The sequence below is a fragment of the Schizosaccharomyces osmophilus genome, chromosome 1 (genome assembly GCF_027921745.1).
Source record: "Schizosaccharomyces osmophilus chromosome 1, complete sequence".
NCBI lineage: Eukaryota > Fungi > Ascomycota > Schizosaccharomycetes > Schizosaccharomycetales > Schizosaccharomycetaceae > Schizosaccharomyces > Schizosaccharomyces osmophilus.
In genome coordinates, this window is record NC_079238.1 from 2,506,335 (window position 1) to 2,522,610 (window position 16,276).

Consider the following 16,276-nt stretch of genomic DNA (forward strand, 5'->3'; position numbering starts at 1 on the left):
GGACTCTCGAAGTATACTGACTTTGATGAGTAGAAAGTTCCTATGATGGTATACCGATACTATGATATTACTATACTTATATGTCATAATCAGTTCATGAAGTAGAAATCCTGTATACAACCATCTAGTCAATTTTGGACGAATTTTGGAAGGAAAAAAAAGAAAAGCAATTACGAATGAATATATCGATTGCATTATATTAAATACCAGTTGTCAATAAGGGAATTTGCATAAAATGTTTGGAATCAGTAAGCTAGTGACGATTTGGCATGCCGTATGGGCATATCTTTTGCTTCCCAATATGGGAATTTCTCAGACTGAAGTTGATACAGATGCGATTTATGGAATGCAAAGTAGAATACGAACATTATTGCCCGTCATGACAGAGCAAAGTGATTACTTTTCAAACTACAAACTAAACCTGTATCGGGCTGAATGTCCTCTATGGGATAATGACAATGCTATGTGCAGTAGTCAAGGATGTGCGGTGGACACGCTGGAAGAGAATGAGGTCTCTGATGTCTGGAAGCGTTTTAGTGACGTTGATCCGTCCTCGAAAAAAAATGAAACGAAATGCAATTGGGAGCATAATTCTCAGTTAGATTACTGCTACCTAGATGAGGTATCTTCTGAGCAGGATTGTGTTTTCGTTTCGCTTGTTAATAATCCAGAAAGGTTTACTGGCTATTCGGGAGATCATACAGCTGCTATCTGGCGCAATATTTATGAACAAAATTGCTTCGTGGTAGATGATGATGAAAGTTTAAAGGAGAAGTCAAGAAGAGAATCTTTTTATAAGCCAGGCATGTATCCATTTCAGCTGTCTCCTAAAGAAGACGATATCCTCACCATTTCACCATCCGTTGCTAGTCAGGAGAAGCGTATGCTAAACAAGATCATTTCTGGGTTTCACGCTAGTATCTCTTCTCATATTTGTGAAAACTATTATGACACCAATCGAAATCGCTGGACCCGGAACTTGGAATGTTGGTTGGCCAAAGTTGGAAATTATCCAGAGCGTATTGAAAATATATTCTTTAACTATGCTCTTTTGCACCAGGCATTTGTACGCATTGCCGATCAGCTGGTAGAAATGGAAAACAATAGCACATCCTCCTTTTGTCCAGACAATCTAGCGATTGATGCACGAACGAAGTTGGCATTTGATAATCTCGCTTTTATAGCCCAGCAGGATAGAAAGGTAATCATGAGCTCCAAATTCTTTGCCGATGAAGAATCTCAAAAGTTCAAAGAAACTTTCCGCAAACATTTCCACGACGTTTCTCGCATTATGGACTGTGTCGGTTGTGACAAGTGTAGACTGTGGGGAAAGCTACAGATCACTGGATATGGTACTGCGTTGAAACTTCTTTTTGAGCCTGAGACGCAGCTTAATGACCTACGTCCATCGGAAATAGTGGCCTTGGTCAATACTTTTGATCGAATCGCTCACTCTGTACAGTCATCTTTTTGGTTTCAATTAAGGAGGAGAGCTGACCTTTCTGTTAAATTCATCCAATTTGTTATTGCTCTTTCTTTTAAAGCACCTACTCGTGAAATTCTTTCCTTTTTCGCTGAACAACTTTGGTACATCTTTTATGCCATCCTTTATATATGCAATGTACCAAGGTTAATCTAATTTTTTGCTATCTTTTATTAAAATTTCATTTTTCCTGGTTATTCATATTGGCATTTGGAAATTTTTCCTATAAATAGCAGTCTGGGTATTATAGAAGTTGTCTTTAACCAACTCCCAGAGACGATCACTGAAACATATGGAGATTTGAGACAATTCAGAGAAAGATTCCTTTTTCCAAAGGGTATGTAAATTTTCATTTCTTTTTGCAAATGAAAATAAGAACAAATATGATGACTAAAATTGGTCCGTGTTACTGAACGGGATTAAGACCCCGGATACGAAGAGAAACCCAATTTTTTATTGCTGATTTTTGTTTTCATTCTTGAAAAGAATTCTTTTCGATTTACGTTCTCTTGCTAACAGTTTTTTAGAATTTTGAAGCGAGTATAAATTGTAGCACCATAGATGCTTACTCATAGTAATTTTATAGCTATTAGTTATTATGATATTATAGGAAATGGAATTTTTTTGGATGAAAATGTACGATCTTTGCAAAAGTATCTTGTATGGTTATGTAGGTTTGAGATTCTTCTGTAATGTTTCATTGAAACTGATCTTTTCTAAATTCAACATTTTTGCATTTTTTGAAATTTTGTACAACAAAGAAGGAAATAAATTATCAAGAAACCAATAACTTGGGTTGAAAAGGCAACATCGATTAACCAATATTAATTTTCGTTAGCATCTCCTACTTACAAACTCACAAGGACGAGATCCATACATTTGACATTCATCCATGTCAGACATCGATGATGAAGAGTTTGAACAACTAGGCCTTACAGCTCTTGAACAAGTCGAAAAGACAAAGACTTCTGTTAATCAACCTCAACCGATCATTCCTCAAAAGGTTTCAAGAGTCACAGCTCATGCGATCCTTGTGAATTTTCGACAGGTACGAGTGGAATGCCAGGAAACAAACTAACGAATGAACTGTAGAAAGGAAATCCTTTATTGGTATGATTAGTACATGCATGTAGTACTTTGGATGAAGCTGACGGCCATAGCACCATGTTCGTAATGTGCCTTGGGAATATGCAGAAATAGTCCCAGACTTCGTGATGGGAAATGGGATCTGCAGCTTGTTTTTGAGGTATATTAAACTAATGCTTTCTCTATGTGACTTACTAACGCATTTTTTATGGTAGTTTGAAATATCATCATCTTCATCCTGAGTATATTTATGGAAGAATATCTCGACTAGGAAAGGCTTACAATTTACGAGTCATGCTTGTCCTAGTAGACGTTGATAATCATCAAGCTTCTATCCAAGAGCTAGTGAAAACTAGTATCGTGAACCAGTATACCTTGGTTCTTGCTTGGTCGCCGGAAGAAGCAGCAAGGTACTTGGAAACTTATAAAGCATACGAACACGTAACTCCCACTTCTATTATGGAGAAGCCATCTATGGATTACTTGAGCCAAGTTCAGACATGTCTCACCTCCGTTCGAGGTATCAATAAAAGCGATAGTCTGACTCTTCTTTCTCAATTTGGGTCTTTAAAAGGTGCGTTGTCTGCCTCCAGAGAAGACTTGGAGCAGTTGGAGGGTTGGGGCCCTACGAAAGTAAATCGCTTTCTGGAAGCTGCGCAACAACCCTTCATGTCACGTTCAGTTATCAAGAATCCCGAATCATTGTCGAAAGAGATTTAAATTTCAATTTCCGTAATTGCATCGCTACAAGATCGTCCTTCTACTTGACCCTAAAAGTTATACATCATCACTTTTTCTGCTATTCAACTGTTTAAAATCGTATTGTAACGAATATTATGCGTACATTAATTTCCCAAAACCCGATGTATCTATTGTATTAAAAATTGTTAGGTGACAACCAATGTGACCAAATAAGTACCAAATGCATGTTTTTGTAACAAAATCCAAACAAAAGAGTGAAAATAAAACGCGACTTCCCTCTGAAAACGGTCAAATTTAATTTTTTCGTTGTCTTCTTTTCATACGTTTCTGTTGAATGATGCGAGCAACCTTAACCTTTTTCTCCTTTTCACTGTCATCTCCTGAAGAATCCTTTCGTTTACGTTTCAGCTGTACAGCTTCCTCTTCTTTCTTTTCTCGCATTTGCTTTGCCTTATCGCGGAAAGTAATTTCTTTTTCTTGGCGGCGCTTGACTACCTTGATATTTTCAATGGCAAACTCAACAATCAGTCTTCTTGGTCGATCATTAAAGTCCACTGTAGGCATCTCTGGTTCTGGAAGTTTATGAGAACGTGCCCATTCAATTTCATCTTGGATGATCTTACGAACAGTGACTTCCCTACCATTTAACCAGCGCAAGGCCATAAGTGCGTACTTGTGAGAAACAAATTGTAAAAAGCCATAACCTTTGGATCTGCCTGCACCCGACTTTTCGAGTTCGACCTTGGCTTGTTTTAAGACGCTTCCGGTTTTACCGCGTTTTATAAATTGATCTTTGTCACGAGATTTCTCTTCATCAGAGAGGTCTTGACGAAGTCCCTTTTCAACTTCCTCTTTGAAGCAGCGAATAGCTTGACGACCTAAAAATGCCAACATTTTATGGTCAATGTGGCGAGACATATTTCGAATCGAAAGTCTGTTTAAAGACAAGTGGAGAGTAGGATTGGTCTCCAAAAGCTTTTTACGCTGACTGATAGACATAGATCTCAATGATTTGTCGGTATCTGGCAATTTTTCGAAAAGAGGATGTCCCGGACCAATGCGTCCTTCGTTCAACAAAAACAAATGTCTCCTATCCACTCCCTTTCCTAATTTCAGTTTTCGCTCGGCTATACTCTTTTGAGTGAGATCTCCAGCTTCTTCTCTGGTAACAGCTTTTGAGACATTAAGAAGACGATTGTTCAACAAAAAACGAGAAGCCACGCTATCCGAGTCCACATTTTCTTCCACCAATACCGAAGGCAAAAGACGTTGTTCAGCCACAGTAGGATCGGCTTTTGGTACTTGGGCGGCCAATTCAAGACACTCATTGCAGTCCTTTTCATGTCGAAATTTTATAAAGGCTCTGCCTAAAGGCTTGTCAGTGACAGGGTCCTTGACAATCTTCGCATAAGCTAAAGGACCAAATTGACGGAAATGATGGTATAATTGTTGTTCGGTACACTCGAACAGGATATTACGAACAAATATTGTGTCGCCCAAATTTTGTTTTTGATGAACAACTTCATCCTCAGATTCAGATTCGGGATTCAATTCCTCGTCAGATGCTTCTGATTCCTCTCCTTCACCTTTTTTCAAGTCTTCTTCGTCACTGTTTTCGGGTACAACAGAAGAATGCTGAGCAACAGTGTCACTCTCTGCATCTTCTTCAATTTCTTCTTGATCGCTTTCATCGTTTTCTTTAGAAGCTTCATCGGGTTCTTCCTGTGATGTTGCATTCGACTCATAAGCATCCTTACTCAAAGCCCAATCAACAGCAACGAGACGGCCATCAAGTTTAGTACCGTTGACAGCTTCCATAGCCTTTTGGGCAGCTTCACGATCTTGCATCCATACAAACGCGAAACCACACATTTGACCGCCAGGTTTTGTGGGCACTCGAATTTCTCGAATCTTTCCAAATTTTTCAAAGTAAGGTTCCAAATGATTTGGTTTTTTTATTGACCAAGGAAGATTACGAATAATCAATCGAGGACGGTTATCCTTTCGAGGACCCTCAGGCTTTCGATTACTGACTTGCTTCAGTTCCTTTTCTTTGTCCTCAGAGGGACCGGTACGTTTACGGTGAGCAGCATAATCCAAACGTAGAATCCTACCGTTTAGTTTCTTGTTTTTTAATTCTTGAATTGCGCGTTGCGCATCTTCAACCATCGAAAATGTAACGAATCCATAACCACGATTTTCCCCTGTTTCCGGATTGGTAACAACTACCGTGTGCTTGATAGGACCGACATTTGAAAAGAAATTTGAAAGATCATCTGTCTTCGTCCCAAACGCAAGGTTTCGCACAAACAATGTGCTGCTGGTAGTCATGGTTCAGCGACAATTGATTTTACTACTGAAATCCTCATTTTTTACCTGAGCAGAATACTGTGGTCTAGTGTGTTGTTTAGTCCTAGACAGTATTAGCTTTACCAGTATTTAGTAATTGTTTTTTGTAAACCCATACACCGCACCGTAACAAAAAAAAATCGATTAGTACTTTTCTTCGGTGAAGACAAAAGAGAAAACAGTCAGTTTGTTATTAGAAAGTATTAAATCCCGCAATCAAAGCTTGCTTTAAAAATAAATTTGAATACAATTAAACCTGTTTATCTTTTTTACGATGGAAAAAGAAGAAAAATGAATAAGAAAAAATCGACACCAGCAGGATTTGAACCTGCGCGCGGAGACCGCAATAGATTTCTAATCTATCCCTTTAACCACTCAGGCATAGTGTCTTCTGTTGTTTAAAGACAAAAATAATGTGTTTTATACGGTTTACCTTTATATTTAAAAACCGCCGAAAGTGGTTTTTCATCTGGTTTGTGGAAAACCAGCAAAAAAGCAAACTGATGCCCTGTAGTACAGATTTGAATTCTACACATGGGTAGTGTCTACGGCCACACCTAGGCGAAAACACCAGTTCCCGTCCGATCACTGCAGTTAAGCGTCTGAGGGTCTCGTTAGTACTATGGTTGGAGACAACATGGGAATCCGGGATGCTGTAGGCTTTTCACTTTTGGTTTCCTTTTTGACTTGTTTTTCTGTTGCTCTTTTAAAAATTGAAGCACATGGCTTTAATCGTGATCGACATAGACGTTTGACTTAGTGATACTAATGATTATAGAAAAAGCAACGCTCATCCTTGATCAATAATTTATGAAATTCCGTATTAGTTATAAATTAAAAGATTTAAAAAAGATCAGGAATCAAAAAGCACTTGACGAATAAATAAAATAAACAAAATGCAAACATTAAACATAAACATAAGCAAAAGCATGCTGGAGAAAAATCGAAAAGACCGGATATTATAATAAACAATACTTTACTTTCCGTATAAATCAATTCCCACCGCTTTCAACATCCCTAGACTGACCCGGTTCCTGGCGTAACCCTGGAGATTGCTCAGTATGTTCAGAGGACGGTTGTTTAAAATTATCATCACTAAGATCGTTGAACTGGTTTTCAGGCTCTGGTGGCAAGCTGTTTAATGGGATACTATTATCATCCGTCAAGTCGTTTCTATCCGATGACATCCTGAAGCCTAGAGCACTAGTAATCACAGAAAAAACTAGAGGAATCAATATAACGATTGAATCCACCAACACTAAAAGTACCCCATTAGTAAACATATCAAAATAAAATTCCACCATTCCACTTACGTGAAAAAAACAAATAAGAACATATAGAAAGCCATGACGACAAGAACAGCTGCCACAGTAGCTTGAAACCATGTCCATACAGATTCTTTCATCGATTCCTTTATAAAGGGGACAAGGTATTTGTAAGAAAACCAAAAGTCCAATACGATTGAACCAATAAAGCACCAACCAAGCCGAAGAGCTTCATTCTCTTGTCTTCGATGTGCTTCGGGGATTCTCACAATTTTTGCCGGCCAGAAAATCAACCACAATAATGCCGTCAAGACTTTTCGTAAAAAAATAAAGAGTCCATTTCCTCCTGTCATGTTGGTAGACGCTTCTTGGTGTCTGCTTTCTGAGTACGGGGGTGCATGACCTTTTTCCAAGTCGTCTAGATGAGAATTCAAGATTTCATTGTACCGTGGCAGTTCACCGTCAAACGTTGCAAGAGTGCCCAAGCGAGGAACGTCAGCTGAATCAGCATCTTTTAGCTTTTTGTATTTGTTTTTTTCAATCATTTTCTGAAATCCCTTCAAAACCTACTCAAATAGGCAGTAAACACCCAAATTCATGTCAGAACTTTCAAAACAGTAGCACACATCTGATCCGACTAACAAGCTTAATATAAATCTAGTTTATAACAACTCCCAACTACATGAATCGAGTCCACAATGGCAATGACTAGAATTTTGCAGAGGTGAAGCTGTCATCCACCCTCTCTGACACACATACCGATAGCTAGTAAGCGTACGCTACTCTATATATATTTACAATGAATGAACAGTCCGAAATCGCTTTTGTTTGTTTCTATCGTGTAATCAAAATAAATTAAATAAAAAGAAAGATGGACTTGTCACTACAAATGTTGTTCGTGATAGTTGAAACAATGCTTTTACAAACTTCCGATGAATTTACGAATGCTGAAAGTAAGGCTACGAAAATCTAGAGTGTTCAATCCTTTTCCCTGGAATTCATTAAGCCACGGTCACTGAACCTTCCAATACAAAGATATGCATTTCCAATCCCTTGTTATATATCATTCAAAGAAACAGCATGGTTGTTTTGCCAAATGTTCCTTTGTTTACTTTTTGTAATAAATAACGACTCTTTTGGATTATACTATTACGAAAGTCATAATGAAAAACCAACGTTGAATAATCGTAACGAGGACTGTGACCAGTCAGTGACATAATGTCGCTGCTTTTATGAATTGAGACATGCGAAAAGCCATTACCAAGATTTTTTCAAACTCGCATCTTTGGTTTTAAAAGAAACATTTGTGGTGCAAGATTAGTTTGCTTTTGCTTTTGATGGTTGAAGCAAGGTCCAATTCCTATTTTTGAAAGATCTGTGAAAATTGGAGCCAGTTCTTACGGACTTTTCTTGGTGATTCTAGTTGTTTTCGTTTAGAGTGTAACTATCGGTGTTATTTTGGGCTATAATTGCCATTGTAAATATGAAAAACAAATATACTCCTATTTCAGATTCTGATGACTCTTCCAAAACGCTCAATGATGAAAAGGCAGATAGTCGGTCGTCTCCCTCAGATGGTACGCCTCCTCCGTATTCAGGTAAGATTAGTTGAAATAGAAAGGAAAGGTTGATTCTTTGGGTGCGTGTTTAAAAGATTTTGGTTAAAGGGAGTTCTGATGGAAGAATCATGTTTATTTATTTGTTGGGTTTGAAACTAATAACCTTGTCGATAACTGTCAACAAACAGGGCGAATACCTCTATCCTTTCACAAACAACGAACTATTTACTAATACATCCATTAGCTTCAAACAAATTTATTGATTTAGAAATGGCTGATGGATCCGCTCAAAATTCCGCCCAAGATACTGTTAATAATACTAGGTCGAGTTCGATGGATAAGTGGCAGATAATAATGTACTTGTTGTTTTTTACTTCTTTTGTGTATATTATATTTTATGCTATTCTTCTTGTGTTATTTTTCACTTCCAAGGTTTTTGTGAATGCACAAACCCTTTGGGGGCTTTCTGCTGGCTGTGCAGCATCCTTTGCATTGTTACTGTTTGGTAAGTTAGCTCTATCTTTTATTTTGAATGATCTAATAAGTATTAGCAATGACTCAAATGCCTAAAGAATGGTTCACGCAAGCTGGAAGAATAACCAAAAACGTATTGTCAGTTATGTGTATCTCAGCAATATGTGTGTGTTTTCTCGATGTTCCCGGTTTCGCCGTGTATTATGCTGCAAAGAAGTTCACAGGGTTTGAAAAGATAAACAATAATTTTTTCTATGTTGTTTGTTTTGTTAACTTTGTCTTGTTTCTTTATTCGACGAGTATGTCATACACCCGCGAAATATTCTAACTGTTCTAGTGAATGCAAATGCGCGTGAACGACTTAGATTAGTAGTCGTCGATATAGGAAACGGTATAGGAAACGGCATAAATGGCTTGGGAAACGGAATAAATGGCTTGGGACACGGCTTGGGAAATGCTGTGGATCATATGTTCGGTATGTACACTTGGTAAATGCTTCCTATCACAAGGCATTATTAACCAATTCAAAAGGAAATGAAGCACCTCGTAACGAAGAAATTGAACTTCAACCTCTTGCTGAGCAAAGGGCTGAAGTTTGAGTTCTACCGAAGCCGCTTTCGTTCTTTACATTCGCTCCTTCTTTGGAAACATCGATGTCAATTGCAGTCTACCAAGTTCCTGTATTCGCTTCCACAAAAGCTTAGATCAGATGAACCAGCAGACTTTGATTGCTTTTCTCATTTCTCTTTCATGAATCTTCTTATTCGTTTCACGGCATCGTTCATTTTCTTCATGAATAGACACCCTTTTTAATGATTATTTAATTATTCTGAGGAAAATATCATCGTAATTAACTAGTTTTTTACTCAACACTGTGTCGTGTCTTTCATTAATTGTAAGAACGAAACTGATTACCGCCAGAGGTAAAATTCGTTCACAGCATAGAAAGTATAAATCTTCAGATTGGAAGAATCGATTGATGTAGTTTAAAACATTGAATTACCGTTTACTTTGGGAGTCAAGTCGACGGACCTTGATTCAAGTAGTACCCAATTTATATTAAGTAACATTTTCAACCCATAAACTCATACACCCAATTGATGCTCCTGCGACCATTATGTGAATCAATAAAAAAGAGAAAAACAGTGTGTTTTCAAATATTATTCTTATAATTTGAAAGCATTCACCATTTAGCCATGAAAAATACCAGATAGAACTGAGTTGAATTGGATCTTGTAGTTCATCAAGCCAAATAAAAGACTGGATCATTATTGTATAAATATCTTTACAGACAATAACAAACGTCTACGGCCACACCTAGGCGAAAACACCAGTTCCCGTCCGATCACTGCAGTTAAGCGTCTGAGGGTCTCGTTAGTACTATGGTTGGAGACAACATGGGAATCCGGGATGCTGTAGGCTTTTTTATTTCTTTTAAACTTCTTTTTTGCCTTGTTGAATGTTGGTTTATGGTTGGAAATGCTTTTCTCAATTCCCTTCTTGTGAGACGTTCCTCGACAAGTAACAGGAAGCAAAAAAAAGGGACCTAAAATGAATGAAATGGATTTAAAGTCGTCTGAAGAAAAAAAAAAAAAAATCAACTATAATATTTTCATAGAGTAGCTGCGGTCATCAATTCAAATTAATACAAGGTTGTTTCTTTGTTTCAAGCCTTTCCAACTGAATTTGAAATACCCAAAAAAAGGAAAATGGTTCATTAAAGCAATTCATAACCGATTGTGATCAGCTTTAGCCGAAGAGTCCAAAAAACTAGAAAAAAGAAGACAAATGAACGGAACTAAGTTTACGTAGTAGGATAGATATCCGTCGGTGGAGGAGCCAGTGTATTGTCTCTTTGCTGATAGCTGGGAAGCGTAGGCGCTCTCGTGTGATCTGTTGAGCTAACAAAATCTAAACCAAGACAGGCTAAAAGAGTGGAATACAATACATAGCCCACACCGCACATTATGGTACCTACACAGTACATCAAGGTACCTACGACCATACCAATGATTTTTCCAATAGCACTGAAAACGAATGGAAGGACACAACCCATCAAGATGACCACATAAAGCAGTCCTATTAGTCCCGAGAATATATGAATGAAGGCCTAAAATTTTTGTTAGTAAACAATCAAATGTATCGATAAATTGGATATGGTTGAACTCACAAAAAAAAGCAGCTACAAATACTATGAATATCACAACATGAATCATTAGAGGATCCAAGGGCTACTTGTCCAAATATTTAATGCCATCGCCATCGACTAGAAAAGTATATGTTCGGAAGTAGCAAGATATTGCATAGACACACACCAAAGAGGGAATAATTGTAGATAACAGTCGTTGCAACTTCTCTTTAAGAACTACATTGCCGGGAAATTCCCGATTTAGGAATTGTGAAGCTTCACGTTTCCTTTCATCTAAAAAGGAATAAAAATCGCCAAGTTGATCCATTGCTATATCTTTCTTCTCTTTGGCTTTTAAAGAACCTGAATTGGGTGATTTATTTGTGTCCTGTTGTGTGTACAAAGGAAGTCCCTTCTCGAGATCATCATCATAAACATTGGCATGGTATGCAGGAGGATTGCTTGATATATAAATCTTTGACATTATTGTAAACTTGAATGGTTCTTCAGTACTACAAGTGCAATAGACTAGAGCAACTGTGAATTTCTCCTGCTCGCAAGCTTCCCAAATCACGATAAAACCAAATATCGAATGAAAACACACCCAAATAGAATTCAATTCTATTATATCATTCCAGCAAGTTAAAAGAAACGCAAAATTAATCGAATTGGCAAAGAAATGAAGAAAGAGGAAGTTTGCTCCTGTCAAGAAATTTCGCATCGCTTACGGTGTTGGGTTACAATGACAAGTGACACTTGCGATTTCTGGTTTGTTTACAAAAATGTAAACAAACCAGGTTTTCAGCAATTATACCATTCATTGAATTCCAAAATGGATGAAAGTCTTTGGATAATTCTTAATTGTAAATCATTTTACATTTTTCAACTACTGAAATTACGTTATCACAAAAGCGCTTAGGCAGATAAAGAGCATTAGCTAAAATCAACAGTTTATTGACTCAATGACTGTTGAAACATATTACTATATAGACAAGTAGAAAATACAAGGCTAAATAAATAGTAAACAAATTGCACTCTTTGCTAGTATAAAGCAAAAATCTGAGAATGGTTTAGACTTTCCGAAAGCCTTGTATCACTTATGATTATCGTCTGTTTGCATTCTTTTTGAATCCATATCTCGCCGATTCGTAGCTTGTTCAACTTGTAATCCAAAACAGTAAATAATTACATTGTTATATGTCCAACACAGAAGAGAAGCTGAAAGTAATCCAATTGTTATCATAAAAATTGATAAACCAACCATGATGCCCCTTGCCGCGTAGAGAACAACTAGAAAAGATGCTGTATGTCGTTAGCAATTCGTAAACAAATAAAAATAAGCGACTATAAAAACACGAACAAACAAGAGATTCATATAACCATGTATATAACAAAAAATGTGAGAATAAAGCTCCCGTGAATTTCCAATAAAGGTTATTTTGAAAATAGTTTTTGAACACGTAGGTAGGAATTTGGAAATAGCTCGATACCGCGAATACGCAAAAAATCGACAAGATTCCAGAATTAAATTTAACCACTTTCTGTTTTTTTACACTAAAATTTACTGGGAAGTAATAGCTTATTAGTTTGGAAGCGTTAGTAGCGTACTCCCTCAAGGAGATTTGAAAGCTGTTCCAACCACTGAATTTAAAAGGTTTCTCAAAGCTGTCCTCATTGACTATAAAAGAGCCTTTATCTGCGGGACTTTCTGTATCTCTTACTTTGTCCATTGGAATTCCCTTTTCTAAATCCACATTGAATGCATTAGCGAGATGGTTTGAATTAGTTGTACTTGAATTATCTGACATTATTAAAAATAGTATTAAGATGATCAAGGTACGGTGCCAAATTAGTAAAGTTTCTTCCTGGACGAGAAACTTGTAAACTGTGACGAGATGCTAATTGGGGAGTAATAGCAGGTATAAAATCGATACTACTTTTTCAATTCAAAACACTAAAGATACAATAAAAAAAGCTCAATTTGGATGATACTAAAAGAGAAAAACTGCCTCAAACACAATTCTTTCTCTTTCCTTACGCAGCTCTTTGTTCATAGTCAAGTCACAAATAGCCAAGTAACACAAGTCTTTTGTTTACACTTGAAAAAACAAAGAACAATCCATAATTTACGATGCTTTCTCTGTCAAAATCACATAGCACACATAGCTTTGTCCTTGCTGACTTGCTACTTCAATTCATTACAATAATTGATATGGATGCCCCGTCAAACAATACACAAGTAAGCATTTTTTGAGTTGAGATATATGATAAATTGCAAAAATTCCTGAAATTCTTGGGACTCTTTAAGTATGAAAAACGAGTTTCACAACGGTTTTTTTTTATGTGAACTTTTTACTTCAGCTTTCATCCATATAGCACTTGGGATACCCTTTCATGAATATATATCTATATGTATAGCCCTGTAAAGTAATCAACTACTGCTTTGGTGGTTTAGTGGTATAATGCTTCGTTGCCATCGAAGCGACCCGGGTTCGATTCCCGGCCGAAGCATGTTTTTTTCTTTTTTCGAAAGAACGAAAAGTAAATACAGTATTGGACTGGCCATGGAATTTGGAGCAATTCATATGGTTTGTTATTCATTTTTTTTTTTTCATTGTTTTATAAGAAACAATGAAATGACGTTTATCTAATACTTGAACGAAGAGAGAGTTGAATCACTGTGAGTAATGAGTATACGTATTTCGGCAACAAGTAGTTTGAACGTTAGCTAAATTAAGGAAGGTGTAAGCAAGGAAACGTTCCACTAAAGCTGTCAGCATCGGTTGGTTTCCAAATCCTTCACAAACGTGAAAAAATTGAACTGAAATGCATTTCTCGCTGGTGATGCATTACGGGCAATTGGGTATGGCGCTACTATGTAAATTATGTTTCACCTATAATAGACACTAAATCATCCACGTTTCATGTACACAGCAAAGTAAATAAATAGTGTATATCATACTCTTGCTGATGAATCATTCGTTTGCAGATTCCTCTGAATGCTGTAGGTGCACTCTGGACACGAGTGTTGCCCTATCAGATAAAACATATTAATGAATGGTACTTTGATTGAGAATGGAATAATGGTATCGAAAATAAACTTGACCAGTGATGATTCACAACTTTTTCTTTCTACAATTGTATTTACTTTTCGTTCTTTCGAAAAAAGAAAAAAACATGCTTCGGCCGGGAATCGAACCCGGGTCGCTTCGATGGCAACGAAGCATTATACCACTAAACCACCAAAGCAGTCGTTATATGGCTAAGTATATATACAATATATAGGTAGTCCAAGAAGAATCGAAAATATCGTTCTACACGCACGCTTCGTTGATTTAATCATACCTCTGGTGAAAAATCATCAGGATGTTTTTTGTTTTAACCAACAGAATAAAAACATGATTACTGTTTTCCATAGATACCCCAATTGGTGCGTGAAGGGAGTTGTTTCGCATGAAAAGAAAACGTAACCCAAGTGAGCACAAGCTTGGCTTGCTAAGAATCATTCGACTCACATATCTTTATAGAAAGTTCTTCTACTACATTGATTCAAGAGTAAACAAAGAACTTTATAAACCCTCTGATCATTGTGACTCATACTTGACGGGCAATTGCGTAGGGGGACCAAAATTTTTTTTGCAGCCTCATTTTTACCAACTTAACCTTCACTTTGGTTCCTTCCTCTACGTTTCGGTGTAATTAACATCTAAAAGGAATTTTCACTTTTTTCGACATTGCTCTTCACTACTAACAAGTTTCCTTTGTATTATGGACTCGTCTGCAAAAGAATTGATGAATCCTCCTGCATACAACCAAGGCAATGCTAGTGAGCTGGATCTCGAGAGTCAAAGTCTATTGAGGAATCCAAAAGACATGAATGACCATTCCAAGGGGAAAGTTTGTAAAGTAAACAAGAAAGCAATGCCGACAATTCCTGAACTTGTCTGCTTTGATGCTTCCTCCAGTGACTACCGCAGCAAACTATTAGGATTAAAAAACTATTTTCTACCAAGAAAAATACTCATTTCTTCAGAACTTGAATTATTATTTGCAACTGCTTTTGTTTCTTTCATGATCATTATGATGATATCTTTTCTTTATGGATTTCGCTCTTTCTTTCAAGACCTATCCTTGCAATATTCTGAAGAGTGTACTTTAGCTATCGTCCTTGAAATAGTAATTGGGTTCTTTATATGGATGTTGGAATGCGGTAAGTTAATCACAGGCGTTTGGTAAACAACTTAAACACGAATTGCTAACGACTTATAGTTCTCATGGAATTCCAACTTTATGTGGCAGGGACTCTTAGTATTTTGGTAATCTTTATTGGGCAAATCATTGCTTGTATCGTTTTGGGGTCGGTTTTTAGTATTATAGGAATGGTTTTGGCCATAGGTACAGCATGCATAGGCGCAGACGAAGACGAAGATTCAGTTCAAGCTGGATTTAGAGATCAAATGTGGGAATATTATGGAGCCTTCTTCAATAATAAATTCTACCCCTGTTTAGATTTTGTCTACTTTGGAACTGTATTTGTAGTTTCTATGTTATTTGATTCTTTGATCAAGTTTTATAGTCTTAAAGTCGAACGCTCAGATGAGTTCTTCGATTTGTCTACTTCTTTTAGGCGTCAACAAGAAAATGATGAGTTAGTATCTCCGTCGTGTCGCATGGATAAGTAATAACGCTTCAGCAAAACCCTACTTGCCAAGAGTAATTATTTATCTTTGGTTCTTTCATGCTGTTGAGGGAATTATCATTTCGCATAAAAGGAAATTTATGATTTCAATTTGGTTAATTTGAAAGTGAACTAGAGCGTTTGCTTATTGCGACTAGTATTTAATTTCATGACCTCTTGTCAAATGATTATGTTGCGTTTTAATAAAAGGTATAACTTTACCGTAATCAACGTAAAGAAACTTTGAGTGGTTGGATAGATATGGACAGCAGCCTTTATCAAAGGCGATATAAATAAAACTTTGTATGAACTTTGAATGCAACTGGAGTAAACCGGCTTTAGAGAATGGTTGCTACATATTTGGATTTTTTGTTTGCAAAGAGCAAATATTCAGGAATTTCACTAGTATAAAATCCTTTTATTCTTTTTTATTTTACGAAACTTGGACTCGTAAAATTACACTGACATAGATTTTCATTTGTCACCTTACAAGTAACAATGCATAGCAGAGTACTGCACAAATTTTCCATTAGAAAATTTCAACACAAACGA

The 16,276-nt window shown here is 36.8% G+C and overlaps 7 protein-coding genes and 6 non-coding genes across 13 annotated transcripts; 8 read left to right on the plus strand and 5 right to left on the minus strand.

Annotated features, from left to right (window-relative positions):
• Nucleotides 1-235: 235 nt before the first annotated feature.
• On the plus strand, nt 236-1,639 carry ero11 (ER oxidoreductin Ero1a; the record flags this gene model as incomplete). Its single annotated transcript, XM_056179948.1, has 1 exon — nt 236-1,639. One exon carries the CDS (start codon nt 236-238, stop codon nt 1,637-1,639), a length of 1,404 nt encoding a protein of 467 aa, XP_056037255.1.
• A 222-nt stretch (nt 1,640-1,861) lies between these two features.
• SNORD18 lies at nt 1,862-1,950 on the plus strand. Its single transcript, XR_008803670.1, has one exon. It is a non-coding gene; the product is annotated as a small nucleolar RNA U18 (small nucleolar RNA).
• Nucleotides 1,951-2,375: 425 nt separating this feature from the next.
• Nucleotides 2,376-3,289, plus strand: swi10 (ERCC1 DNA repair endonuclease non-catalytic subunit Swi10; the record flags this gene model as incomplete). Its single annotated transcript, XM_056179949.1, has 4 exons — nt 2,376-2,531; nt 2,576-2,593; nt 2,644-2,729; nt 2,785-3,289. The coding sequence occupies 4 exons, from the start codon at nt 2,376-2,378 to the stop codon at nt 3,287-3,289; spliced, it is 765 nt and encodes a 254-aa protein (XP_056036517.1).
• Nucleotides 3,290-3,565: 276 nt separating this feature from the next.
• On the minus strand, nt 3,566-5,602 carry nop4 (RNA-binding protein Nop4; the record flags this gene model as incomplete). Its single annotated transcript, XM_056179950.1, has 1 exon — nt 3,566-5,602. The coding sequence occupies one exon, from the start codon at nt 5,600-5,602 to the stop codon at nt 3,566-3,568; it is 2,037 nt and encodes a 678-aa protein (XP_056036518.1).
• A 325-nt stretch (nt 5,603-5,927) lies between these two features.
• On the minus strand, nt 5,928-6,009 carry SOMG_20056. Its single transcript has one exon. It is a non-coding gene; the product is annotated as a tRNA-Ser (tRNA).
• A 158-nt stretch (nt 6,010-6,167) lies between these two features.
• On the plus strand, nt 6,168-6,282 carry SOMG_10032. The gene has a single exon (XR_008803565.1). It is a non-coding gene; the product is annotated as a 5S ribosomal RNA (ribosomal RNA).
• Nucleotides 6,283-6,823: 541 nt separating this feature from the next.
• On the minus strand, nt 6,824-7,430 carry SOMG_01158 (uncharacterized protein; the record flags this gene model as incomplete). Its single annotated transcript, XM_056179951.1, has 2 exons — nt 6,824-6,878; nt 6,934-7,430. 2 exons carry the CDS (start codon nt 7,428-7,430, stop codon nt 6,824-6,826), a joined length of 552 nt encoding a protein of 183 aa, XP_056036519.1.
• Nucleotides 7,431-8,368: 938 nt separating this feature from the next.
• Nucleotides 8,369-9,517, plus strand: wtf11 (wtf meiotic driver; the record flags this gene model as incomplete). Its single annotated transcript, XM_056179952.1, has 5 exons — nt 8,369-8,483; nt 8,689-8,949; nt 8,996-9,217; nt 9,256-9,393; nt 9,450-9,517. 5 exons carry the CDS (start codon nt 8,369-8,371, stop codon nt 9,515-9,517), a joined length of 804 nt encoding a protein of 267 aa, XP_056035045.1.
• Nucleotides 9,518-10,225: 708 nt separating this feature from the next.
• On the plus strand, nt 10,226-10,340 carry SOMG_10033. The gene has a single exon (XR_008803566.1). It is a non-coding gene; the product is annotated as a 5S ribosomal RNA (ribosomal RNA).
• Nucleotides 10,341-10,722: 382 nt separating this feature from the next.
• SOMG_01160 (uncharacterized protein) lies at nt 10,723-11,530 on the minus strand (the record flags this gene model as incomplete). The annotated part of the gene is made up of 2 exons (XM_056179953.1): nt 10,723-11,028; nt 11,234-11,530. The coding sequence occupies 2 exons, from the start codon at nt 11,528-11,530 to the stop codon at nt 10,723-10,725; spliced, it is 603 nt and encodes a 200-aa protein (XP_056036319.1).
• A 1,956-nt stretch (nt 11,531-13,486) lies between these two features.
• SOMG_20057 lies at nt 13,487-13,557 on the plus strand. Its single transcript has one exon. It is a non-coding gene; the product is annotated as a tRNA-Gly (tRNA).
• A 667-nt stretch (nt 13,558-14,224) lies between these two features.
• On the minus strand, nt 14,225-14,295 carry SOMG_20058. The gene has a single exon. It is a non-coding gene; the product is annotated as a tRNA-Gly (tRNA).
• A 519-nt stretch (nt 14,296-14,814) lies between these two features.
• SOMG_01161 (uncharacterized protein) lies at nt 14,815-15,728 on the plus strand (the record flags this gene model as incomplete). The annotated part of the gene is made up of 2 exons (XM_056179954.1): nt 14,815-15,256; nt 15,316-15,728. The coding sequence occupies 2 exons, from the start codon at nt 14,815-14,817 to the stop codon at nt 15,726-15,728; spliced, it is 855 nt and encodes a 284-aa protein (XP_056036318.1).
• Nucleotides 15,729-16,276: the final 548 nt, after the last annotated feature.